The following is a 27,977-nucleotide window of genomic DNA, read 5'->3' as shown; positions in this document are numbered from 1 at the left end:
GGAGCGTAGGCAACACATCGTACACAAAATGATAGAACTAATTTTATTTTCTTCTCTTAATATGGAAATATCTTTATTTTACTGAAGCTACAATCTAATCTAGGAAAGCTACTAAACCCTAAAAATACAGCAGTGACGTAACGCCACTGTTGCATGTTATTTTAACCTTTCGCTTATGTCACAATCAGCTGATGATAGCATTTATAGGTTAAGTTAAAGTATTTTAAAAACCTTTGCATTTTAATTCCCCGCGTATAAACGTGCCTTTGGAAGTGTTTCGGTTAAAATGGAGACGAGCGAATTTTGCAATTATCGATCGCCATTAAGCACCAGATATGCGAGTAAGGAGATGCAGTATAATTTTAGTGATCAAAGAAAATTTTCCACTTGGAGACAATTATGGGTTAATTTGGCGAAGGCTCAAAAAGTAAGAATCGTTTTTTTCTATTTTTATTCTTATGGCGAGCTCTCTCTCGTTTCGCATACACTTTGATCAGGTGAGGCATCTACAGGGTGTTCCAACTAAAACTAGTCCATTTGCTAATGATTGGAGTTAACGAGTGAATTAGTTACGATGCTCAATTATTTATCTAGTTTTTTTTTAAATTTCTGAAGAGAATAAATGTTGAATTTAAAAATACATAAGTAAATAGTTTCTTTTTTTGCAATAAATTGGACACCTTTCATTAAGGATGATGAAGATAGACTATTCATGGCACTTTTTATTTTTGTAGGTGGAATTCAAAGTTAGCTGCTGTATTTAATAAAAAAATCCCAAAAAAAAATCATAGTTTCCTGTGAAACAAATTGACATCAGGTAGCTAAGAAATATTTTAATTATGCGATCTTCAGTTTTTTCATAGCAAAGTATGATTTTGCACTTTTTTTTAGAAAATTGTACAATAACGTGACAATAATAAACGCGAGAATAAACGCATCTTGTCTTTGCGGTTTCCTAAATCTCAGTGATATTAAACGATAAACATCGTGTATTATTTGATCGTCCGAAAAATAAAATAAAAGAACTCTCCTATTTATATGTTTATCAAGTTTATATATGTTATTATTTTCTTTAAACGTTAGGTATGCCCCATATAAAGAAAACAAGATTTCCCAAAGGCGGTACGAAGTGTGAATAAAAACGTAACCGATAATCTCGCCGATAATGAAACATAACATTTGTTGCTATTCGTTTGGCAAAAAGCTGACTTTCCAAATTTAGAATCAATTTTAAATAATAAAAAAAAAACGGTAAAGTCTACTTTGATTGTAAGGTCTCTAATTAGGAGTTTTAGTTTTTTTTTAAAAACCGTTCGGCATATATTTTAGTATCGATATCTCTTGACAATTGGTAAAGAAATTAATAAATGTTTAACAATTTTCTGGTGAGCAATTTCCCGGCACGGTTAATTTTTTTCATTCCAGAGCACCCCCCGCACTCCATAGCACCGCCCCATACCCTGTCAAATTCGATGCAAATATGTACTTGCTCTGCGCTCCCGAAAACCCCCGAGAAATGTGCGCCTTAGGACACTTCCTAGTAAATCTACCACCGAAGTATTCTCCTCCAGAATATTCTCCAAAGGAAATCGCGATTAAAAAATTCGCGCCGGTAAATTTCTACTTTGGAGAAGACAAACAAGCTTTTCTTCGCCTCAGAAAACTCGTCCCCGAAGAAACCCTCTCCAGAAAATTCGCCCCGACAGATGTTCGAACTTCCAAACTACCTTATTCGTTCATTTCTATAACGCCACGACTTTTTAACGCATTTTCCAACCAATATCGGACGGCGCTATTATGGCCACTTTCTCCGTCCGTCAGTCCGTCCGAGGCCTTGACTGTTCCGCAGACTGCGCAATGTGAACTTTCTTATTTATTGAAAATTTTTCGAAATTTTAACCACAGATGCTTCTATAATAGTAAAGCCAGCATATCGCATGTTGTAGAATCAGATGTGCGCATGCGCAAACTGCACAATGGCAACATTGCCAACGGTCTTGTTTAGGGAGACATTTTTTTGACATTTTTACCATAGATGATTGCTTCCAGTAAATAAAAACAGCGCATATATGTAGCTATGGTCTTTTGGCGATTCTTTTGGAAAGTACTGATCACTGCATGGAAAATGCGCTAATGCTACTCGTCTTAGGACGAAAACCTTTTTTAGTCTTTCTTTTCTTCTATTTTTGCATTCTTTGGGCACGAAATAATTTGGTATCCTTCCTTCTTTTGGATCACCGGTTATACATGCAATACAAACAGCTACAAATTTTTTCAGAGGTTGATATCTTTAAGAAACGCAGATTCAATTTTTTTTGATAATTCTCAGCTTCCACCACACATAATTTACGATGATTTTACTTAAAGATAAGCAACCTTTAAACCTCATATAAAACCAGGTATAAAACTGTCCTGCAGGTGACGATGACAAAGTTCAATCTTCTTTTTTTTTGTTATTGTGCATACGCGCTCGAATAACTTAGTACCTACTGAATGTAAACAATAGTCCCTTTGTAGCGAAGAAAAATATGACACTGGCACATTTAATTGATTTGGCCTTCACTGGTAATAATTTTTTACGCGACGGTAATTCGCCTACCCAACTGCGCCAGTTTATTATCTCCGAGATTATCCCTTTCCTTTATACAATTAACCTTATCTAATTTTAGTTTTCAACACGCAATACAAATTGGTTTACTGGTGTCCGAAAGCAAACGGAAACTTTTATTCCAGCAAAGGTCGAGGGAAATTATTTTTCAACGCAATTCCGTAATTACTTCCTGGTAATTCCCGACCGAATCTCTTCTAAAATTTCACCGGATTAACTACCCGCGGAAAATCTCTCAGAGAACAAATTTGTTTCTTACTCAAAACTGATTTTAAGGACCATGCATTGGCTCTAACGCGAATGAATCCAAAAATCTGCCGAAACAGCCCCTAGATAATTAATTACTGAATAATTAACGACTGTTTCAAGATACCTTCTAGTAATCAGGTAAACCATCATATCATGTATCATATCACTCGCTGAATTTTCCGCAAATTTGACAAATCCCACGATAAAAAATGACCTCATGGTTAATTCGCAATTCTAATATTATAATATAATATAAGATAACCGAATATAATCTAGGGATCGACCGTTACCGATGAGTCGGCCGTCCAATGGCCAATATTTTGGCCGATACACTCATACAATTGCGGGGTGATCGGTATCGGTCGATCCCTAATCTAATCCAATCCAAACCCTAGACGGGCGGCACCGATTTCCGGAACTAATTATGGGGTCGCTATACAGTTCACACAACCGCTAATTCTACCAACTGCCTAAGGACTTTGTTTACACCCTGTAGACTTTCTCTCTTCTGATTGAACTCGAATGAATGTTAATCCAATCAAAGGATTAGTATCGCTGAAATTAAATGCAATTTTCGAATCAATGAAACAAAATAACCAAAAATCCTTTGTTTGGTTTCGACGGATTTCGTGTGGATTTGAATTATCAAAAAATACAATACAAAATCTGTGTCATGGGAATAACTTTCATGGGTCGATTCCTATAGGAATATTAAAATTTCTTCGAACAAAATTAGAAATATGGAAACAGGGAGGGAGGGAGGTTGCGAATAATAAAAAATAGAACTTCCTTACACTGTTTACTATGCTTCAAATGCATTGTAAATTGAACGCTTACATCTTAAATAATCTATCCACGTGTTGTCATTTCCACTCTACATTTGTGTGCACTGAGTCCCTCTGCGCGCTATTCTGCTTACTGGCAGAGTTCTAGTAAGTGTTCCAGTTTTAAATTGTGGAGACACCACATAGCTACCTGCTTGTTTAATTGTTATACACCTTTCGATGTTGATCGTTCTAAAAGGGTACTGTTGGGGGCGGAAGCGTGCACTAAATACTTACGTAGGCTGCGTGCAATCCGCAACGGATCCTGGAAGTATAGGGCACGGTCGATCTGCACCAGGAACCCACGAGTTGCTCCAAACACTTCCAGAATTCGGATTAAAGCTTTGGAAAACTATAGTCCTTTCGACTGACGACGTAGTGTAGTTTGTGGCGAAACTGGACGTTGTACATTCACAGCCATTGTCGCTTACCGGAGAATGTTGTTCGCTAGTACTGTTACTAGTTGGGCAGCTTCCCGCCGAGTACTTATTGCGACTACCTACAATAACGCGCAATAAATCCCCGTGTCTTCCTCCCTTGCCACCTGAAGTGCTCCTCTGAATTGCGGCCAGTTTCTTCCTTTGTCCGCCGTAGACGTACTCGTCAGTGTTGCACGGGCACTCGCAGTCCGCGCATTTCAGTTGATAAGTGGCTAGGGGCTGCCTTACGCCGGCTTGCGAACTTCGCCTGGGTCCGGCGATCGAGCGGGGGTGGCACTCGCACGAGTGGTCGGATTCGTCTTCCGATCTTAATTGGCAGATTTGTCATGGTCGAGCCGGATTAAAACTTACCTCATCGTCGAGAGTGGGACGATGTTCTTGGAAACGTGGAAGGTTCCACCGTGACTGGGGGTCGGCCTTCTGTTAAATTTCCTCGTCTCTCCACGGGCGCATTTGTTATCGTCGACATGTTCGGGTTGTTCGCTTATCGATTTAACGTCTTCAGTTTCAATTTGGACTTGGACGCTTTTGTCGCTTAGTTTGGGGGACACGTGGTGCTGGAGCGGTACGGTTTCTTTGTAGAAACATTGCAAACGTGCCATGTCGACGACGTCGAATAAAAAGACCGATCCGGTGAAACCATAGGCGATTAGAAGTAATTCGTAATACCCGGTAGCGACGTTCGTCCATACCAGACAACCGGTGGAGACGTAAAACAGCATAGCTGCGAGAAGCGCCACTGGAGTCCAGAACTTCCACAGGAGCGGTTCGTTTGTCGTTGATACCAGTAGATTAATTAACGTTAACACACCAAAAGCCGCTGGCAGTGCCACCACCGTACTCTTAAGGGGATCGTGTAATGCCACGTATCCCATAAGAATGGTGCCGGTAGATAAACCGAAGCAGGTTGCGCACGCTACCTGAAAAGGGACGATGAGAAATGCGGACGGCAGGCGTTAACTCACAAATTCGCATATTTGTGTCGAGTTGTAAATCTGATTTTCCATTCAATTTGTCGTTAGCTTCCTTAGTCGGGTGACGTTTGGACGACATACGTCAATTAGTTGAGATGATTTGAATTTAGTCCAATAGATGGTACCACGATGGTACAGCCACTCTTCTTATAGTAAAACTCTTCCTTATCACTCCTAGATATGCATTTTTGCAACCATCTGTCTACTAATGACATGATTCATTTTCGCAACCTTTAAAGACTTTGGAAAATTTTCCCAAGGCGTGATTTACTGAAAACTCTTACACAGGTTGCGGACGATGGTCTCTGATCTCAAAAGGTATAGTCAGAGGAATGTTGAAAAGCCTTAGACATTTTTCTAGAGGAGTTTTTTTTTTCAGGATGAAACGCATGGAGATTCCTCAGGAAGTCTTTAGTATTTTCAAAGAACAATGACAGCAAAGCATTTTTAAACGGACTTCCAAGAAGCCATAGAATCATGGAAAATTCTGTTTGTAGTTTTCCGAACTATAATCTTAAAACTTCGCAATGTTTTGTCCTGTCTGCGATTACGAAGCTCGTATCGAAGTTTTTGAACGGTTTTTAGAATTTTCAGGAATATTCAGTACAATTTGACTATAATTATAGTCTACAATGGATCTTTATAGGGTAAAGGTGGGGTGTTACGTTCATGCAATGTGTGCAAATTTACTTGTGCATGCTAATTTGCGCAAATTAAACTGAATGCGTTTCCACGATCAGTCTAATTTGCCCGTGGGATTTCATATTTCTATCACTATATTTTTTGAACTTGACTTTCCAAAGACAAGGAAAAGATCTATACAATTCAATAAATTCACTAATGAATTCCTTTTTGTTTTCTCGGAATTTAGTCAACACACAGTCACACAGTAAGTAAAATGCAGTTGGAGTATTGTTTACAGTGTTCATGCATTTGCACCAATCACAAGGAAATTTCTAACACGCCATGTGATATTCATAGTAAGAAAACTGTAAGAGTCTTGAATAACGTATATTATAGCAGATATCTATTCTTGCATGTTTCTGTATTATCGTGTGTCCCAGATTGAACGCACCATACTCAAACAGAATTAATGTATTTTCGCGAAGGATTAACGAGGCCTTTGATATGTACGAGTATATTTACAGTTAGCGTTCAGCGTACGTTATTGCGTTTTCCTGATGCTAGAAAGAGATCGGAGTAGTACGTTGAACGCTAATTTCAAAGATCTCGTGGATCCTCCGCGAAAAAATACATTACCGTTTCCCTATGGTGCGTTCTACCTGGGACTGTTTATTCCATAGGTATAGCCACTGTGTGTGGTGTGTCATTTCCTTATAACATAAAGGGGTTTACGGTGTTGTAGTTCATACCAGGCGCATTTGAAGTTACAGATCAATCTCTTTAATCCGAATTAGTGAATTGTCCGGATTACTGAATAGTGGGCTAACGTTATTTTATGTTAAAAAATTTTTAATTAAAAAACAACAAATTCTCATGAATGGAACAAAAAACATAATTTTAATCTGCATAAATAAAATACACATGCGTGGGCATATGAATAAAACTTAAACAAACAAATATGGGGACCGTGACAGCGCATCCGGATAATTGGATGTCCGGATTTGCAGGTTAACAGACCTGCAATTTGGAACCCCTCCGTCGGATAATCTTTCTTGTACTAATTGCCCTCAGTATGAAATTTATTCGAGGAGTTTATATCCCAAACTAGTACGAGTTTTTACTTTTCCACTATCAAAAGAAAAGTTTTCGCGACAACCATTTTTTTCACATTACTGATTCATAACATGTTTTCGGATAATGATCGGCCAATCTCCTTTGGTTTTACTAACAGCAAGGTGACTTAAATGCCAGCTTTTCTAACCAGTCGAAAATAAAAATAATAATTTTACGCTGAACGTAACGAACAATTCAAAGGATTTCCGCAGCAATCACCTTTGGCAGTCCTACACCGAATTAGTGAAAAAGGTTTCCAGACTACCCCCTTCCTATTTGCCGTTAGTTAATGAACGCCTACAAAATGCCTGCCGATTTACGAGAGAGGACATATTTAATTTGTTCGATTAATTACGCCCCCCAAATCAAACCGGAACCAAGGCAAAAACTCATTCCCACATACGATCAGCAGAAGCTACCTTGCAGTTTCTATGCTGTTAAAATAACACCATGTCGAATTCGCAACTGTAATAAAATGCCCCCAATTAAGATAACTGAGGATGATCCACATCGGTAGGTGATTAACCTACCGATTTTATTAAAGCAATGCTCTACAGAATTGAAATACGCAGAATATGGACGATTGTTAATTCCTCCAAGGCTTACGACTATTTCATCACAATTCCACTAAATGTGCAGATTTGTCTTACTTGCTTCTAATTTTAAGGGTAGATGTGTGAAGTTTCTGTAGGAATTCTCCAATTACCTACCACAAAACATAATAGGCAACTGGATTTGGATCGCCCCGTAATTAAAAAAGGTATAATGCTCGTGCCCAATTTTTGTATATGCATTCTTTCATAAACACCTTCAGATTCTGAAAAATTACAACCCTAAATGGTACCGTATGTTCAAAAACTACAATTTTTGATGAAAAATGTCGTCTCTTTTGATTTCCGGTTTTCGGCCTCTGTCTTCGGCATTTCAAGGTCTACAAAGTTTCACGGTAATAATAAAAGGATATAATGGGTACTGTAGAACTTAAAAAAACACAAATTGTACAAGTTTTTTTAAAAATATACCTACAGTGAGACTTATCAAAAATATGGATAACGTGAGCTTTTTCCTCCCACTGTGTTTCTGCGTATCGTATCCATAACGTCGAATAAAAAAAGTGATCCAGCTAAACTGTACGCAACTAAGGACGACTCGTATAAGAACGGGCCAACTTTCCTTATCGACAAATGGAAACCGACGCAGAGAAAAAACATCAGGGACGCGAGTAGCAGCAGCGGAATCCCATACGTCCACGGAATTTCGCGACACCGGGTCAGGATTAGATCGGCGGATGTTAAGCAGGTGCAAACTGCGGATAGTATTACTAGGTACAATTTCAGGGACTCATTTAACTGCAGATTTTTTAAAGTCACCGCACTTAACACCAGGCAAATTAGGCATACTATCTGAAAGACCGGGGGTGAGAAGGTATTGAAAGGATGCGCTTTTACCTTACCAATTCCCATACGCGTATTGACTTGAACGTTTCGCTATAATCCGGCATTAAGTTGTTCAGGATTTAGGTACTTTTATTTTGATTGATTGTGTGACACCTGCCAGGGATGTGTCATGGCTGACAATTAGACGACCTGACGACTGACTACATTCTCAAGGATACTCCGAGAGAAGTTTCAGGTCTAACTCTTTGCGCAGAATTAGGGAATAGCAAAAGAACCGTGGAAACTTTCTAAAGATTTCTTCTAAAGGCCCATTCTGAATATCTTTTAATAATCATTAAGCTACATGCCTAAAGATTTTGTGAATACCTTCCTAAAACGCCCCCCTGAAATCTAGTTGTAAATCAAGAGATAGAAAGCACTTAACTTTATTGACGATTTGTTCCACTTGGGCGTGTGGAAATCGGGAGATTATGTTACTTGTGTTATTCTTGACATTCCCATTATTGAAACGCACACTTTTTAACACGTAGTCAACCCACCTTACTTTAATCTGACGCTCAAGTAAATCCCAAAATCCCCATTTGGGCCCTCCTTCTGTATGTGAATTACCTTTGGAATTTCAGGTTTTCTCTTTTTTTTAATAGATCCTTTTTCCGCATACATCACAGGTTTGCCATCCCCATTTCATTTCTCTCTTCTCCTTCTGTATACGCTTCATTATTTGAAAGCCCTCCTCCTTTCAGTCTCTCTTCATCCCTCTTTCACGTTTCCTTTCGTCACTTTCTCTTTTTTCAAATTTTTCTTCCTTTTATTTCATACCACTTTCGTTGGGACCTCTTCTCTTTACACTTATTTGACCCCCCCACCCCCCAAACGTCTTTTCCACCATTTCTTCACGCGTACTTATCCTCTCGTTACCGGTTTTTCGTGCTTGCGGCTTTTACTTTCATTCGACTTCTCTACGCCTTTTCCTTTTACACCTCTCATTACCCAAAAGCTTTTTGACGTATCCTTCAAGCGTACTCTACGCGTTACGTTTCTTTTCTATACTCCTATCATTCAAGTTTATCGTCATCCCTCATCCTGTTACATCTTTCTTTTAATCTTTTTGCTACTCTCGCCATGCTTTACTCTTCACTTCGTGATGCTCTTTTACACTTCTCCGAGCATCCAAAACGCTTCTTTTTGGCTTTTTCCACGAGCGCTTTTTATTTCCTTCACGCAGCTTCTTTACGTATTTTTCGTCCATTTCGCTTCCAATTTCCTCACGTCTTTTTCATTTGCCTAGGCCTCCTTCAAGCTTCCACTATTCATTTTTTATTTCCCCACCACTCAATTTTCATTCCTCCTCATTTTTCATCTTAATTTGTGTCTTTTTTACACCGCCTTTTTGCTTTCGTCTCTAATTCTTCTGACCCCTTCACGCACTCAGGTTTTTTCGTTACGAATTTCTAACACCGTCGCGCTCTCTTCCTCTTCACATAATTTTTATTTACAAAAACGTGTTTTACTTTGATTATTCTGGGTTTACACCTTTTCTTGACACCGCCATATTTTTTCTTCCACGCCAAAATCTTTCACTTCTGCTTTACGTTCCTTATGTCAAGCTTCTGCCATTCTTTACGAATCTTTTACATTGTTTTTTTCACATTTTTCTTTATATAACTTTTCGCCGCGCTCCTTTAGCCTTTTACACTTCCCTTACCTACTACTCCTTTCCACGACTCCTTCAGGCTTCTTTCCATTTTCTTCAACCTTTTCCATTAGTCGTATCTTAACTTCTCCTTCTTTCAGAACTCCTTTACGCTTCCATTAATTATTTTCACTTCTCCTTTATTCACTTTTCACGTCTTTTTCACTAACTGTTCCCTTGCGCTACTTTCCTTCACGCTTCAATCACTTCTCTTCAACAGAGTTGGACTGAGTCAAGCATAGAGTGACCCAGTGACCCAGTTAGTTTACTGACCCGGTGACCCAGTGACCCGGTGACCCAGTTGACCCGGTTACCCAGCTTGACCCAGTTACCCAGCTTGACCCGGTGACCCAGCTTGACCCAGCTTTACTCAGTGACCCATCTTGACCCGGTGGCCCAGTTTAAACCGTTGACCCCTTGTTGAATCCGGTGACCCAGTAATTAAATTATTGTTAGGTATCATCCAAAACAATTTCAAGAAACTTTTAATTTAAAAAAAACTTCCTCAATAATATTCGGCAACAAGCACGTAGCCCAATTTCATTCAAGAGAACTAATACCTAAAAAAATCAAATGCATTTGTTTATAGTTTGTAGTCAAGTAGTCAATGAAAGTATTTAGAGAAAAGATTTATTTGGATTAAGCTAACTAGTAGAAAAAAATTAATTGTGAATGAACACCTGTAAGCAAACCGGTAAGCCCTGAAGCAAAGAAATAACATTATTCTAATAAAATTCGGGACATGGAAAGTTTTTTACGGCAGTATTAAAGCAAACATCACAGAAATGGCAGTTGTCAAGCAATCGAGTATTATTTTCAACAAACCAGCATTTCATTTATTTCAAAATCTGTACACTTGAACCGAGGGCACTGACTTAACTGCGTTTTTCGATCAAACTAGGTTACAGGGTCGAATTTGGTCGCTGGGTCAAACTGGGTCAAGTTGGGTCACTGGGTCAAACTGGGTCACTGGGTCTAACTGAAAAGAGTATGACGTGACCCAGCGACCCAGTTTAATTCAGTGACCCAGGTAACCCAGTTGACCCAGTGACCCAATCCAATTCTGCTCTTCAATCTTTCAGACCTTCCGTTGTTTTCTGGCCTTCTTCACCCTTTATTCGGACCGTTAATGCACTCTATACGCTTTATTTACTATGCGGTTAATTTTTAACTTTTATTCTTTTTCGCGCCTTTCCCTTTATCCTTCCTTTACACTTACTTCAACATTGGCGTCTTCATTACTTCTCCTTTACGTTTCTTTCCTTGCTGCACTACTCCTTTACCTATACTTCACGGGTTTTTCATTCTCACTTTTTTTTTACCTTTTGTTCGCGCTTCCTTTCTCATCACCTTTGTTTCTTCACGTCTCTTTCACTTCCTTTCATACTATTTTCACGCTTGTTCATTTTCATAGTCTTTTTGACCACACCTACGCCCCTTTTATATGATTTCGCATGATGTCCCTCTATAATTACATGTCTTCCCGCCTCATTCTCAGGTGCCATTTTAGCACATTTTCCAATTCATGTTTCAAGGCGCTACTGTGGCCATTTTCTCCGTCCGTCCGAGGCCTTAACTACTCCTACAATTTTTGAAGATATTTAGTTCGTTATTTTTGCATTCCGTAGCTTATAGGTCTGGCACCTGAGCCAAGAAAAATCTTGATATTCGTTTTTGAAATTTTAACCGAAGATTCTGCTAGTAAAGACAAACATAACGCATATTGTCAAAATCAGATGTACGTTGCTCACTGCGCATTGCTAATTATTTCTTTCAAATTTGATGGAAGCAAAAATCAAATGTACCCATGTCTAGACTGCGCATTGCGCAATGTTAACTTGATTACTTCTAGAGATTTTTTGAAGTTTTAACTATAGCTGTTTCTAGTAAAGAGGGGCATAATGCAAATTGCAAAAATTAGATGTGCGCATGCGCAGACTTCCCAATGCCAACTTTCGTATTTAGGGAGACATTTCCTTGAAATTTTTACCATAGATGACTCTAGTAAAGACAAACATATCGTATATAGTGTAATAGTGTAAATCAAGTATGCGCATGCGTTAACCAAAAAAATGCTGGTGTTTTGCTAGTGTCCATATAGCCTTTCGAGAAGTACTGATGGAAATGCGCTAAAATTACTAGTCTTAGGGCGAAAAATATTTTCCTTCACGCCTCTTTACATCTCCTTTCCACACTCTTTATACGCTTTCTTTATACATCCTCTACTACGCTTTTAAAGCACTTTTCACATGGACAGGAAGCTCTTATTGGTTTCCGAAATCAAAAATAGAGTCAATGGTCCAAAACAAGGAAAACTTTTTGACCTGAAACCTCAAAATTTTGCTTTTGTATGAAATGGTCTTCTGTAGTCACCTCGCAGCTCTCTTTTGTTTGGAACTCTCGGTTATAAAACAACTTCATTCATTAGTAGCTATGTATTAATTGATTATATACAGTTAATGCTTTAAATAAGATTCTGTACAAATATACTGGACGGCATTTGTCTGATAACGTGTGATCAATTTACAACTTAACCTAGTCTTAAATACGTTGGTAACTTAAAAATCTTGTCGCCTGATGAAGGTGACAACGGCATCTGCGGCGAACACGACGCAATTGACAAAAGTCAACACCACAGCCGCCGTCATCATGTTGAGCAGATATCGGGAGGGATGGAAAAAGTGGTCCTTCGTCAATTCCGCTCGGTCGGCCGTTAAAAGTACGCCCGTTGTTAAAAATAGGGCGGCACTGGAGCACGAAAACACAAACGATGTTCTGTATCCCAGCTGGTCTCGTAAGCAGCGGCCGATAAGAATTCCAAAAATGATCACCATGGAGCCAGTGTACGCAGTGTACATCACCCCGATGTGATGGAGACGAGTGTTGCCCATTCCCACCGTATCCACCGGCTCGTAGATTAAACCAAGACACAGCGCGGACAAAATCTAAAAAGGGCACATCAGTTCCCGACCAATCAAAGAGGTACTCACCAGCTCCGATATTTTAAACGCAACGGGCCAATGGTAAACGAGCCGAGACTTCCAAGTCTTTCGGACCTCCTGCTCCTTCTCCTGCTCCTCGCTCTCTTCCGTTCCATTTTCGATATCGACCGACATGATTCTTTTGGGCACGTCGTAATATGACTCCCCGATAGCCACTTTCACTAATTAACTTTTGGTCGCGTCTACGTCGAACACCGATGCCCTACTACCTAAACGTTAAGAGAAGAAGCTGCACTTTGACTGATTTAATTGAGAAAGTTAACCCCTTAGTTGGAGTTAATTAATATTACGCGCCTACGCAAGTTTTTGTTGTTCTTTAATAAATGGTATATGATTCACTTATTAATCTAATAGGTGTAGGTACTGAATTTAAAATTCGTCAAATATGCAGATGATGAGTTTCCTGCACGATTCTATTACTCATTATTAGACCAAACTTGCATTATCAATTTATTTAAATTGTGTTTTCGTCGCGCAAAATTGAAAGTCAAATAATCGCTTTTGCAATTTTTTACTTATAAATTTTGAAACCAAGGGGTGGAGATCTTTGGAAATCTACTGGATTGGACTGTAGGTGTAGGTGTAGTTGGAAAGCTGGGACTATCCGTCGGTGGTGCCCAGAAATTCCCAATCAATAATGACCCTCAAATTTTCAATGATTCAAATCTTGTGGGGTACGCAACGAGACCTAATGTGTGTTAATCTCTCTTGTTTCATAGCTAGTAAAAAACTTCGTCACGAATTTCGTTGGGAAAACAGCAAAACATGTTTTCTTGACAGCTGGGAGGAAGATTTTAAATTCTTTTTATCTGTGTCATGATTACGAACAATATACAGGGTGTTTCATAATTGAATGTCAATATTTAAGGGTGAGTAATAAGGGTGGTAGTTTTCAAAAATAAATCATTTGTTATTAATATCTGTAATAACACTTTAGATATTTTAATGAAATTTGGTATGTATGTACTATGGATCCAGAGGCATTTTTTTACGTACCAAATTTTTTTAATTTCCACCAGTGGCGTTCGTGTGGAATTTGACATGCCTATTTTGGCAGACATTGATGGTACGCCACTGATTTCTCTGAAAATAAAAATTATTCTTGAAATCCCCAATCGTTTCTAAGCAAATTTGATCCCTTTGTTTTTTTCAATCCGGCGCACGGTTTTCGCTTAAAAAAATAAAAACCGTTTCTTTGCATGATCATGACAATATAGTTAATATGAAATTCCGTACGGACGCCACTGCTGGAAATTAAAAAAATGCGGTACGTCTAAAAATGCCTAGTACATCTATCTATAAAATATCTAAAGTGGTATTACAGATATAGGTTCCATATGCAGTGTTCCTTTTTGAGTCCCGAAAAAAAATTGTCTCAGATCGACCCGGAAAAAAAATTTCTTATAGAATGTGGCCTGTAGATTCCATAATTTCGAACAGTTCCAAGATTGGGCCACTATTTCAAAAGTTACAGCCCTTTGAATTTTCTTTCGAAATTGGTTTCTAGTCTATAACTTTTGATTCAGAAGTCTAATCGAAAAAGTACGAATTGTTTTGGATTCTACGCACCAAAATTAATAAGAAAAATTGTTTTCCCGAGATATTTTGGTGCAGTCGATTTTTGGTAAAAAAGGAAGGTTAAACACTGCCTTTTTTTGAACCCCGAAATAAAAATTGTTTCAGATCGGCCCGGAAAAAAATTTTCTTATAGAATGTGGCCTGTAGAATCCATAATTTCAAACAGTTCCAAGATTGGGTTACTATTTCAAAAGTTACAGCCCTTTGAATTTTTTTTCGGAATTGGTTTCTAGTCTATAACTTTTGATTGAGAAGTCTAATCGAAAAAGTACGAATTGTTTTGGATTCTACGTACCAAAATTAATAAGAAAAAGTGTTTTCCCGAGAAATTTTGGTGCAGTCGATTTTTGGTAAAAAAGGAAGGTTTCTTTGCATGATCATGACAATATCGTTAATAAGACAATATGAAATTCCGTACGGACGCCACTACTGGAAATTAAAAAAATGCGGTACGTTTAAAAATGCCTCTGTATACATAGTACATACATGCCAAATTTCATTAAAATATCTAAAGTGCTATTACAGATATAGGTTCATATGCAGTGTTCCTTTTAAAATGGACCCAAAAATCGCCCCCTTAAATTTTGACATTTAATTATGAAACACCCTGTATACTGTACAGGGTGTCCGAATTTCCATGTCCGGAGAGGAAAATCTTTTATCCGTGCCAACCGTGCAATTAAAAAATAAATTGTTTAATTTGTTTTTGCAAGATATCTCCCTGTTATGTTATTTTTTTTTAATATACCGGGTGCTTCATAATATATGCGCACGACTGATTTTGCAGTTTGTAATTCATTGGTTCACAGGTTCATTGTAAACTCTTCGTTTTATTGTGACTTGTATTAACTTCAGCTTTTGTAACTAGGGGTAGTTAACCCTTGAATTTGTTTGTTATTTAATTGTTTCCCTTTAAATGTTATCCTTATTTTAATTTGTTTAATATTGGCCGGTTCCTTCGATGTTTCAACACGTTTAGTTTGATTCGCGACTTCAATCCCTTGTGTATGAATCAGCATTTTTATTTATTTATTATTATTTATTTATTTTAATTTAAAACGCATTTCACAAATAATTTCAATGACAATATTCAAAGTAAATAAAAAATCTCTTCTAGCTTGAAAGAATTGTTGAAAGCTCCCATAATATAATAATTTATATTTATTTATTTTTTTTAGATATATTATTTTATTTTTATTATTTATATATTTTATATGTATTTTTATTTTTATTTTATTTATATTTTAAATTTTCTTTAACTGTTTCGTCCATGCAAAGGTAAATGCTGGAGTGTTTAAATTACTTAGCGGAATTCATCTCTAAATACAACTTCAATCTAAGGTTACCGTATCCAGGACCTCCAGATACCTGCTGGATTGGAGAAGGTCCCGCTAATTAACAAACTATTTCATTTACTTTATGTAAGAGACTTCGGATTGTTATTTTTCACAAATGGGAAAGGAGTGGAGTTGTCTTTAAATCTGATTTGAGTATATCAAATCTTGTATTAGATTAAAGTCAGATTTAAATTATTCAAATTCAAGGGTTACTTCCTCGGATTGTTAATTTTTGTAAATTGCAGATATTGCTCCAGATTTTTCACCTATATTTACCCTCCGTGAACAATGAATTTTCTTCGGACTGTAATTGTAAACTGTAAAAAAAGCAGGTGAATGACCCTTCGTAAATAAAACATTTGTTTTACGTTTTATCGCTTCCTTTAGTAACGGAAAATATGTAAATAATTAAAAGAAACATACGATTGAAGGAGTCATTTTTTTTCAGAATTTTGTGTAAACGAATTAAATCCTTTGTACATTTTTGCCGCGGCCCCTTAACTCGGGGCCCGTCCTCAATGCGTGTCTTTGAAGCTGAAGCAAAATTGATATTTTAAGGGTAGGTACCGTAGAACTTGCTGCTCATAAATATTTGAACAAGACCATGCAAAAGCAGAGTAATGAGTAATCTAATATTTAAATTAATTAACTCTAATTTAACATTAACATAAAAAAATTTGACGGCGGACGAACGGAAAAACATGTAGGGGGTACTGTAACAGGAGTGAATATAAATGATAGTTGTGAGTTGTCTAAGGGATTTAATTAAGTAAAACGTCGCCAAACTACATTTTGTTTTTGTACTAACACGCCGGACTATGTTAGAATCAGAGGTCCATTCTCTTTCCTAAATAGTCACAACTCATTTATTAAAAATATTTTAAATATTCTAGAGGAAATATTACAAAAAAAGTATTCTAAATCTAAGTGCATAATTGTAATGTAAGTGTAACTGATTTACGATTATGAGGAACATACGAGTGCAATAGTGACAACTACATCTTGCTTCTAATGAAATGAAGTACCGCCAGTACCGTGTCTAGAAGATACGTCGCTCCCGATAGGACGCAAAGCGATCCCACGGCCAGGCCAACCTAAAATACGTTCGGATTAGTTTTTTTTTTTTGGGTGTCAAAAACCGAAATGGTACCTGTTGCTCGGACGACGTGTACCGATACTTGTGTTCGCTTTGGTATCCCTCCCAGTAATGCAACGCGGTGGCGCCGACGGCGAGCCACAGGAAGATTCCCAAGAAGTTCATGACAATGTCTGTGAAAGTGCTTGGGGGACGTAAATTGGAGAGGGGGTAGGGTAATTTTGGGTACTTACTATTTGTGATCGGCCGTTGCGAAACAGAGACTAACCAGGGATACGGTCGTGTAAATGAAGAATCCGACAAATACGCCCGACGCTATGATTTCAGTGTCCGGGTTTTTTTCTTCGTTTAAATTCCACGTTCCTCCGACTCCCAGGAATTGGCCATTGTTGCCGGTTCGGTACAGAATCAGTATTATTAGATTCAAAACCTGCAAAACAATTTCAATTAAAATTCGTTGACTATGAAAAGGGCTTGAAGCCTTGGATTTTAAAAAGGTCTTCATTCAAAACCTTGTGATTTAGCACTATCAAAGGCTAGAGAGTAAACTGAACCGAATGAATCACGAAATGAATTGTTATCTATGAACAACATCAATAAAACTGAGAATTGCGCTTCCCAAGACTAGTGACCTCAAATACTTAAACGAGAACGTCAATTTCTGCCTGAAACTCCAATACTGTCAAAATTAGGTCTGAAATACTATTGAAACATAGTTTCCAATGTAGACAAATTCCATTTCAAGGAGTGGCACACTGAATCAGAGCTGATAACGTATGTAATTTCATAGCCTATCGAATTTTCGTTCAATAGTCATCCCAGAAAAAAACAATTGTCAACCCTATCATTGAGGGCGCCGTTCTCATTGAGCTCAAAAGTACTCCAAGCATGTTGATGGGTTAAAAAGCCACATTCCTAAACTAGCTTTTCGTAATAGCAGAAGCTCAACTTACCAGTTTCACAATTTTGAGTACGACACTACCCACAGTAGCAATATTCGTCATTTTTGCTCACTACCGCACAAACGAGATGTTTTTGCTCGATGATTTACTGAAGGTGTATTCGCACCTGTATTTTTGGTATGTATGTCGGTTTATCTTTGTGTGATAAAACTGATAGTCATATCGTTGGTATGTTTACTTTATAATTCATATCTATATTTAAAAAATAGGTACGTTATCATGCATCACTACTACTTCATTTGGTCTAATAGTTTTCTGAGTCATTACGAAAATGCCAGGAAACCACAATGGAAATTTCGTTTCGGCAGCAAAGCTGTCATCATCAGGACAGCTACTAGTTTAAAGGTAAAAAAGAAAACCGACCTAAAAGTGACATACTTACAGGGTGTCCATTTTTCGAGTGCTACTATTGGAATCTCGCTTATCTTAAGAGATAAAAAGGGCAGTTGCGAATTTTCGTGCTGAATAATAATCCGAAATGAAATTAAAACATCTTCGATAGTTTTGAAAATATCGCAGAAAAACAAAAACATTTACATTATTCAGACACTGTTTTTTTGGAGAATTCGAATATGGCATCTCGGTTTTAATTATTTTCAAGATGACGGAGAAAGACGTGCCAACTTTATTTATTAGAACGAAGTTGAGGTAACGCTTATGTACTCGCTTTTCCGTAGTCTGTCTGTCTGTCGGTCTGTTCCATCGAGATCTCGGCCCCTGGGCCATCTAGAGACTTCAGATTTTCATTGATAGCTGCTATGGTCTGTATTTGCCCATTACTCATCATTTACAATTGTGTTATTTTGATATTTTGAGATTATGTCTTTTTTTCTTTTTACAACGATGTATCATACATGATGTTTCAATATCAGATTTTTCAAAAAATTCAATTACTCATTTTTTCCGAAGAGTGCTTTGGATAAACAAAACGGCCTCTTGTTTCGAATCAAATTTTGACATTTGATCCATCTGTACTGTTGCGGCATTGGCATGGAACTAGTTGTGCTTAGAAAATTGGATTTTCAACTGAACAGAATTAAACCTTGGTTTTGCAAGAAAATTATAATTCCAATTAAAACTAAATACCTACAAGGCATTTTTGTAAAGAAAACACAAACGTAAATGGCGATGACACTACCACAAAAGATAACGTTTTGTTTTTCCAAAGCACTCTTCACAAAAAATGAAAAATTGTATTTTTAGGAAAAATGTGATACCAAATCACCATCGTTGTAAAGAAAAAAAATGTTCCAAAACCCACTCGTGGGTATTGCCGCGTAACACAAAGTATTGAAACGACGCATCGTCACCAAAAGCACACAAAATGTCGAATCTGCATATTGAAGCACGTCCACGTTCAGAGAAAGAGAGGAGTTAAATAAGTAAAATAAAGTTTCAAAGAAATATTACCATACATAAGAAAGTTGGCTATGAGCAGCCTGTGCAGTCACTGCGTATGCCCACATAATTTTTACTATGTGCAAAATGTTTACCTTTACTAGAAGCGCCTGTGGTTAAAATTTCAAAGAAATATCTCCATAAATAAGAAATTTGGCATTGCGCAGTATGCCCACACATCACTGCGCATGCCCACACATTATTTTTACTATGTGCGAAATGTTTGCCTTTACTAGAAGCGTCTGTGGTTAAAATGTCAAAGCAATATCTCCATAAATAAGAAAGTTGGCATTGCGCAGTCACTGCGCATGCCCACATAATTTTTACTATGCGCGAAATGTTTATCTTTACTAGAAGCGTCTGTGGTTAAAATTTAAAAGAAATATCCCCATAAATATGAAAGTTGGCATTGCGCAGTCTGCGCAAAATATGGAGTTAAATGAAACTGATCGAATTGGGCAAATATAGACCATAACAGCTATCAATTAGCGAAAACCCGAAGTCTCTAGGTGACTCAGGGTCCGAGATCTCGATGGAACGGACGGACGGACGGACGGACGGACGGAAACACGAGCACATAAGCTTTACCTCAACTTCGTTGTGTTACGCTAAAAAGACGTAATCTCAAAATGTCAAAATCCAAAATGGTGTCCATAAGAAAAATAAAGTTGCCACGTGTTTCTCCATAATCTTGAAAGAAATGGGATGCCATATTCGAATTCTCTATAAGAAAGTATCTGAATAACGTAATTGTGGGTACCTGCCTAGAAATTTGACTAAAAGTTGCAATAATGGGTTTCGGACACATTCTTTAAAATCTTAAGAGACTTGTTACAAATATTAAAAATCTCTTTTGTAGATTATCTTTCTAAAAATGTTACAAAAAATCTTCTTAAAAACCTTTTGACGAATCCTCTTAGAAACGAGAATTTTCAAAACGTTTTTCGGAACCAACTTTACAAAGTCTCCATTACTCAAAATGAATTAATTTTGTATGATTTAAGTTTTTCTAATTCTAAAGGGCCATTCTTGACCGCATTTAGTAAAATTTTAGAATTTCCTATAAACCAAATATGGACATCTTAAAAAAGAATACAATCGTAAACAATCCTTTTTGAAATCTATTTAATTTTTCTGGTATCTGCTCCGAAACCCTCCTAGAATTTGTGTAGGAATTCCCTTACTAAGAATCCATAATTTCAAACAGTTCCAAGATTTACCAGTTCAAAAGTTACAGCCCTTTGAATTTTATTTCGAAATTGGTTTCTAGTCGATAACTTTTGATTGAGAAGTCCGATCGAAAAAGTACGGATTGTTTTGGATTCTACGCGCCAAAATTAATAAGAAAAAGTGTTTTCCCGAGAAATTTTGGTGCAGTCGATTTTTGGAAAAAAGGAAGGTTATACACTGCCTTTTTTTGAGCCTCGAAAAAGAAATTGTCTCGGATCGACCCGGAAAAAAAATTTTCTAATAGAATGTGGCCTGTAGAATCCATAATTTCAAACAGTTTCAAGATTGGGCTACTAGTTCAAAAGTTACAGCCCTTTGAATTTTCTTTCGAAATTGGTTTCTAGTCTATAACTTTTGATTGAGAAGTCTGATCGAAAAAGTACGAATTGTTTTGGATTCTACGCACCAAAATTAATAAGAAAAAGTGTTTTCCCAGAAATTTTGGTGCAGTCGATTTTTGGTAAAAAAGGAAGGTTATACACTGCCTTTTTTTGAGCCCCGAAAAAGAAAATTGTCTCAGATCGACCCGGAAAAAAAATTTTCTAATAGAATGTGGCCTGTAGAATCCATAATTTCAAACAGTTCCAAGATTGGGCTACTAGTTCAAAAGTTACAGCCCTTTGAATTTTCTTTCGAAATTGGTTTCTAGTCTATAACTTTTGATTGAGAAGTCTGATCGAAAAAGTACGAATTGTTTTGGATTCTACGCACCAAAATTAATAAGAAAAAGTGTTTTCCCGAGAAATTTTGGTGCAGTCGATTTTTGGTAAAAAAGGAAGGTTATACACTGCCTTTTTTTGAGCCCCGAAAAAAAAATTGTCTCAGATCGACCCGGAAAAAAAATTTTCTTATAGAATGTGGCCTGTAGAATCCATAATTTCAAACAGTTCCAAGATTGGGCTACTAGTTCAAAAGTTACAGCCCTTTGAATTTTCTTTCGAAATTGGTTTCTAGTCTATAACTTTTGATTGAGAAGTCTGATCGAAAAAGTACGAATTGTTTTGGATTCTACGCACCAAAATTAATAAGAAAAAGTGTTTTTCCCGAGAAATTTTGGAGCAGTCGATTTTTGGTAAAAAGGAAGGTATTACACTGCCTTTTTTTGAGGCCCTCAGAAAAAATTGTCTCAGATCGACCCGGAAAAAAATTTTTCTAATAGAATGTGGCCTGTAGAATCCATAATTTCAAACAGTTCCAAGATTGGGCTACTAGTTCAAAAGTTACAGCCCTTTGAATTTTTCTTTCGAAATTGGTTTCTAAGTCTATAACTTTTGATTGAGAAGTCTGATCGAAAAAGTACGAATTGTTTTGGATTCTACGCACCAAAATTAATAAGAAAAAGTGTTTTCCCGAGAAATTTTGGTGCAGTCGATTTTTGGTAAAAAAGGAAGGTTATACACTGCCTTTTTTTGAGCCCCGAAAAAAAAATTGTCTCAGATCGACCCGGAAAAAAATTTTCTTATAGAATGTGGCCTGTAGAATCCATAATTTCAAACAGTTCCAAGATTGGGCTACTAGTTCAAAAGTTACAGCCCTTTGAATTTTCTTTCGAAATTGGTTTCTAGTCTATAACTTTTGATTGAGAAGTCTGATCGAAAAAGTACGAATTGTTTTGGATTCTACGCACCAAAATTAATAAGAAAAAGTGTTTTCCCGAGAAATTTTGGTGCAGTCGATTTTTGGTAAAAAAGGAAGGTTATACACTGCCTTTTTTTGAGCCCGAAAAAAAAATTGTCTCAGATCGACCCGGAAAAAAAATTTTCTTATAGAATGTGTAGTCCAGTAACTATATACATCAGACCATGCGTCAAATCCGGTAGTTCTGATTTTTTGTGGGATTGCTTATGTTGTTAACCCAATGTATAATTCAAGTTTTCGACCTCGAGCGGCGAACGCAACATAGTCAAATACACTAACGAGGAATTTTCGTTTTCTGTTCAGATTTTGACGATTTTAACCCTGAAGGACCAGTTTTTCGCCAATAACTAATGAATACGTTTTGAAAGTAGACTAAATTGTTTACAATTTGAGGCTACAACCGTTTCTATAGACGTAATAGTTTACGAGATAATGTTTTTCAAAGTTTATCGATTTTTTCAAAGTCGAAAATTGTTAGCACTATTTTGTTGTTCTGTAATTTTATAAAAGAAAACGAGAGGTGTAAATGATATTCTTAATTAAACTTCAAAACAGTCATTTTATAAAAAGAAATTTTGTTTGACTTCCATCGAAGTATATTTTCCCTTCTTGGACGAGCACGGTTGAGCATCGTCCATTTCCTCACTTGAAAGGTTTGTGGCTGGATTGTCAATATTTTGTGTAACATCTCTCCACAATACGTCCTCCACTATTTCTAGATCAGAAAAAAATCAGGGAAAATAAAAAACGGCATCAAATTATTGTAAAGTAAAAATATACAGCACTGAACTGAACAGAACTAAATCACTTGGATCTTTGACATTATCAGCTAATGATTGTTCGACAGTTTAGTTGGCAACAGAAACTACCACCTTACAAAATTCATTATTCGTTTTATTTTTCAGCGTAATACCGCCCATTCTTGGCATCTGTGTAAAACAGAATAGAAACGTCACCCATAAAGTATTGTGAAAGATTTTTGAATTCGAAAAATTGACAATCTTTGAAAAGCATTATCTCGGAATCTATTACACCTATACAAACGGATGTGGGCTTAAATTATAGCAAATTTGGTCTGCTTTGAAAACGTTAAACATTGCTATACCGTAACATTTTTGTGCAGCGCACTGTGCCTCTTGTGTGTTTGTTTCTGTTGTTACAGATAAGGCAGAAAGCGTCCTTCTGAGCTCAAAAGGCCGTATTTTTTTTATTTTCGACGACTTCTTCATATAATGTATCTCTGTCAATTGCATATTTCTTTAGCTTATCAAGACCAGAACAAGGATCTCTTAGTCTGCCTCTTCTCTCTGTAGATAAGTGTTTAATTTTCGCCTCCTCCTTATGCAATCATCCGATGTCTTATTTCTAATGAATAAATTACAAGAGTGATAAAATTTAAATATTTAAAAATTACGTTTTTACAATTTCTAAAAACACTAGACTGAGAAACAAATTCAAATGAAAGTAATTCCGTGCTTAATTCATAAATAATCCCCAGATTTACTTAATAAATTGAAATATTCTCATATACAGGATGTCCCGTCATTATTTTTGGTTAGACAAAAATAACGTCTAGGTACATTACGTTGTTTGTACAACAATATTGATTTTTTTTAGTTTACCTTGTTAATACATTAACAATTGATCGAACTGATAAGTAGATATTAAAATCGCTACTTGTTCATTTCGTGAATTAATTCTATAGCCGTCCATCCATGTATTTTGACCAGCAGGTATCCAAATTGTCATTTATTTCTTTTCGAAAAACCGTTTTTTAAGAAATACTTATCATATGGATTTTATTTTAGGAATTGGGTCTTCATATCACCGATGACCAGATTGCCGAAATGGAATCAAACATAAACAACGTTGATTTTGAAGCTGCAGCTGCCGAAGAAGCCTTAACTAGGCACGATGTAATGGCCCACGTTCACGTTTTCGCGAAGCTCTGCCCCAAAGCAGCCCCCATCATACATCTTGGCGCAACCTCCTGCTTTGTAGGGGACAATACCGACCTAATGATTTTAAAGGACGGCTTGGACATCCTGCTCACACGGCTCGCTGGTGTGATTAGGAATCTTTCATTATTTTCAGAGGAATACAAGTGAGTGTAATGACTTACTAGACGTCAATCACGCAGCTCGTTGTCAATTATTCTATTATATTTTCATCTTAATCTAGCCCATGTGAAAAAAAAGACACAAGTTTTGCAGTGGGCGTCTACCTGCGTGATTGACGTGACTGTTTTTATACTAGAAGACGTCTAGTAGGGCTACCCCATCGTTATAACTTTTACGTACAGATCTCTTCCAACACTTGGATATACACACCTCCAGCCGGCGCAGATGACGACCGTTGGCAAAAGGGCCACCTTATGGATTGCAGACTTTCTTATGGACGAACGCGCAATCTCGCGCGCTAGAGACGACCTTAGATTTCGAGGTACCAAGGGCACGACCGGAACGCAAGCCTCTTTCATGCAGTTGTTCAACGAAAATTCCGCCAAAGTCAAGGCGCTCGACAAGCGCGTCGCCGAACTCTCCGGTTTTAGGCAGACGTACCCGGTGACGGGCCAAACCTATTCGCGCAAAGTTGACATTGAAGTAATAGCCGCGCTATCGAGCCTGGGGGCAACCGTGCACAAAATGTGCAGCGATCTAAGGCTGCTGGCGCATAAGAAAGAGATCGAGGAACCCTTCGAGAAGACGCAAATCGGAAGCTCCGCCATGCCCTACAAACGCAATCCGATGCGCTCGGAACGGTGCTGCGCGTTAGCGCGCCACCTCATGGCCTTGTACTCCAATGCCGCCAACACGCACGCGGTGCAATGGCTAGAACGAACCCTAGACGATTCGGCCAACAGGCGCATCACCCTCGCCGAAGCTTTCCTAAGTGCTGACGCCATTCTACTCACAGCCCTCAACATCACCTCCGGCCTCGTCGTTTACCCCAAAGTCATACACCGCCACATCCTCCAGGAGCTCCCATTCATGTGCTCCGAGAACATCATCATGGCAATGGTCAAGGAGGGCGGCGATCGACAGGTTTGCCACGAGAAAATTCGCGTTCTTTCGCAAGAAGCCGCCGCCGAGGTGAAACAGCACGGCAAGGATAACGATTTGATCGAGCGCATCAAAAACGACGGGTATTTTGCTCCGATTTTAAACCATTTGGATAAGATTTTAGATGCCAACACTTTCATTGGGAGAGCTGACGAGCAGGTGGTTGAATTTTTAGAGGACGAGGTCAGGCCGGTTTTGGAGCGTTACAGTGATAGGTTGATGTCTATGAAGGCACCTTCCTTAAATATCTAAGATTCGATATGACCAAAGATGTACACCTTGTATAAATAAATAAATAATTTTGCAACTGTATAACGAAAGTCCTCCTCCTTGAACTGACCCTGTATTTCCATGCACTGTGTAGCACTACATTCCTGCGAATTGTCACTCATGTCCCCTCCCAAGTACTTATTTAACTTCCTTGCTATTTCGCTGTAGATCTTACCTGGCCGTTTTCTATTATCTGAATCACAATCTCCGTTTTGAACACTCGAATGCGTGCGAAATCGGACCTTTAAAACAACTGTTCATGTTATATAATATTCTTTATTGGATTTGGATTTTGCACCTACCAACTTTTATTCTGCTTTTGCAACAAGCCATGGAATGGGCGGTTATTATCTTTTTCAACCGAAGGCATTTTATTTATAAAGACTGTGACCTAAAACAAACGTCAAGTGACATTTTCATAGCAATCATGTAATTAAGAATAAACAGTCCACTTAATTAGATATGTATTCGGGTGTAAGGTCAATGATTTTATTTTATTTCCCTTATTTTTAAATTATATTGCAGGTATAAGAAAAATACTATAAGAAACACGTGTATAATTGGTCTTTAAGGCACTTGCAACGTTTAAACTGAAGATTTATCAACCGAATAATCGGAAAAATCCAAGTGAAAAAATACCTGAAAGATACAAAAAATTTCAAGGAAACAAAGAATGTGAAAAATTAGAACAATTCCATAAATCGAAAAATCTTTAGAATTGCGGATTAGAAGAATTTGAAAAAGTGTAGTAGTCCGAAGAGTTTTTTTATCTAACGAATTTCAATGAAAGGAAATATTTTGAAGAAAGTCCAAGGAAACTCAATTCTTTTTGAAGACACTTTTTGCACCTGATTCCCTTATACCTTGCGCCTCCTCTCAGTCGTCATTCCCTCCTACTTAAAGTCTTCTTCATGGTGTCTTCATGTCTTCATAAAGGGTAAAATCAGTTCCACTCCCTTCCCCTCTTTTGATAAGGAGTCAGAAAGTAGAGCGGTGGTTGGTAAAAAACAGTTCCTTTTGTTGATACCTTTAATTATAATACCATGGAAAATACAATTATACTGTACCATGAAGGGTAGAACTCCCCTCTCCCCCCATTTTTACAAATTTTAGTTGGCATTATTAAAAGGATGCGTATGAAAATTTTGAGACCACTTGGGTTGTTGCATGTGAAAGTTATGCACGTTTTACTTTCAAAAACTGCATCTCAGCTCCCCCTCTTCAGACAGCGAAATTTGATGGCCGTCTGGCACACCTTCAAGGTATAGGCTGTAGGACCATTCCACTAACAGTAGTTCAAAACCGCAGAAGTGAGTCCGGACGGACGGACAAAAGTTTCTTCATTTAGTATGATCGTGCGCTTCACAATTTTTCCCGTGAAGAGGCGGGAAAGAATAATCCTACCGCAGGTACACTCCGTGTCGTAAAAAAAGCGAATCTGCCAACGATTTTTGGAAGGAGAACGCATCACCGGGGCTCTGGGCCTTTGGGGGGGGATATAGAATCCCCCCAGTGCACCGAAGAAATACTCTAATTACCTTTTTCCCGAAAACTACCATGACAGTTGTCATCAAATCTCATTTTGATGAGGGGTATTCCATTCTTCCCAGACCCCCTACTGATGCTTTCTGTCTCCCAAAATATTAAGCCCTTAGAACACTCTGTGTATGGATCTCCTAGGAAAGAAATTTGATGACGCTCTCTACAACGGAATAATAACCATAGCAGTTGCCCTGAAGATATTTTTGGGTGAGAGGGTAGCACCGGGGGTCTGGGAGATGTGGAATACCCCTCAACTTTCCCGAAAACTACCATGATAGTTGTCGTCAAATCACCCTCTGATGTTATGGAATACCCCCCAGGCTTCCCGGTGCTATGTTCGCCCCCAAAATGTCCTTAGAACTTTCGTGCGGCTCAGTGGTACAGCGTAGGGTTACATAGCCGGGAGGTCGGGTGTTCGAACCTGGGCTGAGGTGAATTTTTCATCTGTAGCAGAGATGGGAATTTCCTTAGATGAGTTTCGAGCATTCGGCCGGCTACTCCGAATTAGGTTTTCCTGCAGGTTTCCTAATTCGTAAGGTAAATATACCGGAGTAGTATAGAACAACTTAAAACCTTTTGCAGGGGCACCTCTACAAAGCATAATTATGCGGATAATTGGGCAAAAACCTGTGCAGGGCCCAGAAAAGTAAGAGAGGGACAATAAATAAATAAAGAAAACCAAATAAAAATGATTAATTATAATGGGGAAAAAACCACAAAAAATATTAAGACCATCGAGCTTATTTTATTGCAAAAACAGATCTCCTAAAGATGTGTGCTGTGGTTCCGCCAGTGTACCCGAACCGTTGCTAGTCAGGGACCTTCATCAGGACCTTCGTCAGTTTCCCCTGTGGATCGTTGGAATTAATTGACGGCTATTTTGAGTTGTTCCCCTTATTATCTTTGCGGGATGGACCCACTGTTGGTTGGGGGTGTGATG

The 27,977-nt window shown here is 37.9% G+C and overlaps 4 protein-coding genes across 4 annotated transcripts; 1 reads left to right on the top strand and 3 right to left on the bottom strand.

The window, feature by feature from the left end:
• Window positions 1-180: 180 nt before the first annotated feature.
• On the top strand, window positions 181-25,537 carry LOC116177920 (adenylosuccinate lyase-like). The gene is made up of 3 exons (XM_031497099.1): window positions 181-427; window positions 23,972-24,267; window positions 24,466-25,537. The coding sequence occupies exons 1-3, from the start codon at window positions 287-289 to the stop codon at window positions 25,475-25,477; spliced, it is 1,449 nt and encodes a 482-aa protein (XP_031352959.1). The 5' UTR covers window positions 181-286; the 3' UTR covers window positions 25,478-25,537.
• Window positions 3,700-5,177, bottom strand: LOC116177921. Its single transcript, XM_031497101.1, has 5 exons — window positions 5,087-5,177; window positions 4,473-5,041; window positions 4,226-4,428; window positions 3,919-4,180; window positions 3,700-3,873 (listed from the first exon to the last, which is right to left on the bottom strand). The coding sequence occupies exons 1-5, from the start codon at window positions 5,126-5,128 to the stop codon at window positions 3,732-3,734; spliced, it is 1,218 nt and encodes a 405-aa protein (XP_031352961.1). The 5' UTR covers window positions 5,129-5,177; the 3' UTR covers window positions 3,700-3,731.
• LOC116177923 lies at window positions 12,346-13,173 on the bottom strand. The gene is made up of 2 exons (XM_031497104.1): window positions 12,913-13,173; window positions 12,346-12,867 (listed from the first exon to the last, which is right to left on the bottom strand). The coding sequence occupies exons 1-2, from the start codon at window positions 13,036-13,038 to the stop codon at window positions 12,481-12,483; spliced, it is 513 nt and encodes a 170-aa protein (XP_031352964.1). The 5' UTR covers window positions 13,039-13,173; the 3' UTR covers window positions 12,346-12,480.
• Window positions 16,584-18,044, bottom strand: LOC116177924 (protein snakeskin). The gene is made up of 4 exons (XM_031497105.1): window positions 17,889-18,044; window positions 17,169-17,365; window positions 16,990-17,119; window positions 16,584-16,933 (listed from the first exon to the last, which is right to left on the bottom strand). The coding sequence occupies exons 1-4, from the start codon at window positions 17,937-17,939 to the stop codon at window positions 16,835-16,837; spliced, it is 477 nt and encodes a 158-aa protein (XP_031352965.1). The 5' UTR covers window positions 17,940-18,044; the 3' UTR covers window positions 16,584-16,834.
• Window positions 25,538-27,977: the final 2,440 nt, after the last annotated feature.

The sequence above is a fragment of the Photinus pyralis genome, unplaced genomic scaffold (genome assembly GCF_008802855.1).
Source record: "Photinus pyralis isolate 1611_PpyrPB1 unplaced genomic scaffold, Ppyr1.3 Ppyr1.4_LG8, whole genome shotgun sequence".
Classification (NCBI taxonomy): Eukaryota; Metazoa; Arthropoda; class Insecta; order Coleoptera; family Lampyridae; genus Photinus; species Photinus pyralis.
This window is presented reverse-complemented; position numbering and strand designations above follow the sequence as displayed.

Excerpts from the sequence above, each read along its gene's own strand:
- LOC116177920 (XM_031497099.1), top strand. The coding sequence starts at position 287 with ATGGAGACGAGCGAATTTTGCAATTATCGATCGCCATTAAGCACCAGA. Across the intron at positions 428-23,971 it reads ATTTGGCGAAGGCTCAAAAA|GAATTGGGTCTTCATATCAC; the intron begins GTAAGAATCGTT and ends ATTTTATTTTAG. Across the intron at positions 24,268-24,465 it reads TTATTTTCAGAGGAATACAA|ATCTCTTCCAACACTTGGAT; the intron begins GTGAGTGTAATG and ends TTTTACGTACAG.
- LOC116177921 (XM_031497101.1), bottom strand. The coding sequence starts at position 5,128 with ATGGAAAATCAGATTTACAACTCGACACAAATATGCGAATTT. Across the intron at positions 5,042-5,086 it reads CGACACAAATATGCGAATTT|GTAGCGTGCGCAACCTGCTT; the intron begins GTGAGTTAACGC and ends GTCCCTTTTCAG. Across the intron at positions 3,874-3,918 it reads GCGGATTGCACGCAGCCTAC|AACGATCAACATCGAAAGGT; the intron begins GTAAGTATTTAG and ends GTACCCTTTTAG.
- LOC116177924 (XM_031497105.1), bottom strand. The coding sequence starts at position 17,939 with ATGACGAATATTGCTACTGTGGGTAGTGTCGTACTCAAAATTGTGAAA. Across the intron at positions 17,366-17,888 it reads TACTCAAAATTGTGAAACTG|GTTTTGAATCTAATAATACT; the intron begins GTAAGTTGAGCT and ends ATTGTTTTGCAG. Across the intron at positions 17,120-17,168 it reads GCAACGGCCGATCACAAATA|CACTTTCACAGACATTGTCA; the intron begins GTAAGTACCCAA and ends ACGTCCCCCAAG.
- LOC116177923 (XM_031497104.1), bottom strand. The coding sequence starts at position 13,038 with ATGTCGGTCGATATCGAAAATGGAACGGAAGAGAGCGAGGAGCAGGAG. Across the intron at positions 12,868-12,912 it reads CGTTTAAAATATCGGAGCTG|ATTTTGTCCGCGCTGTGTCT; the intron begins GTGAGTACCTCT and ends TGCCCTTTTTAG.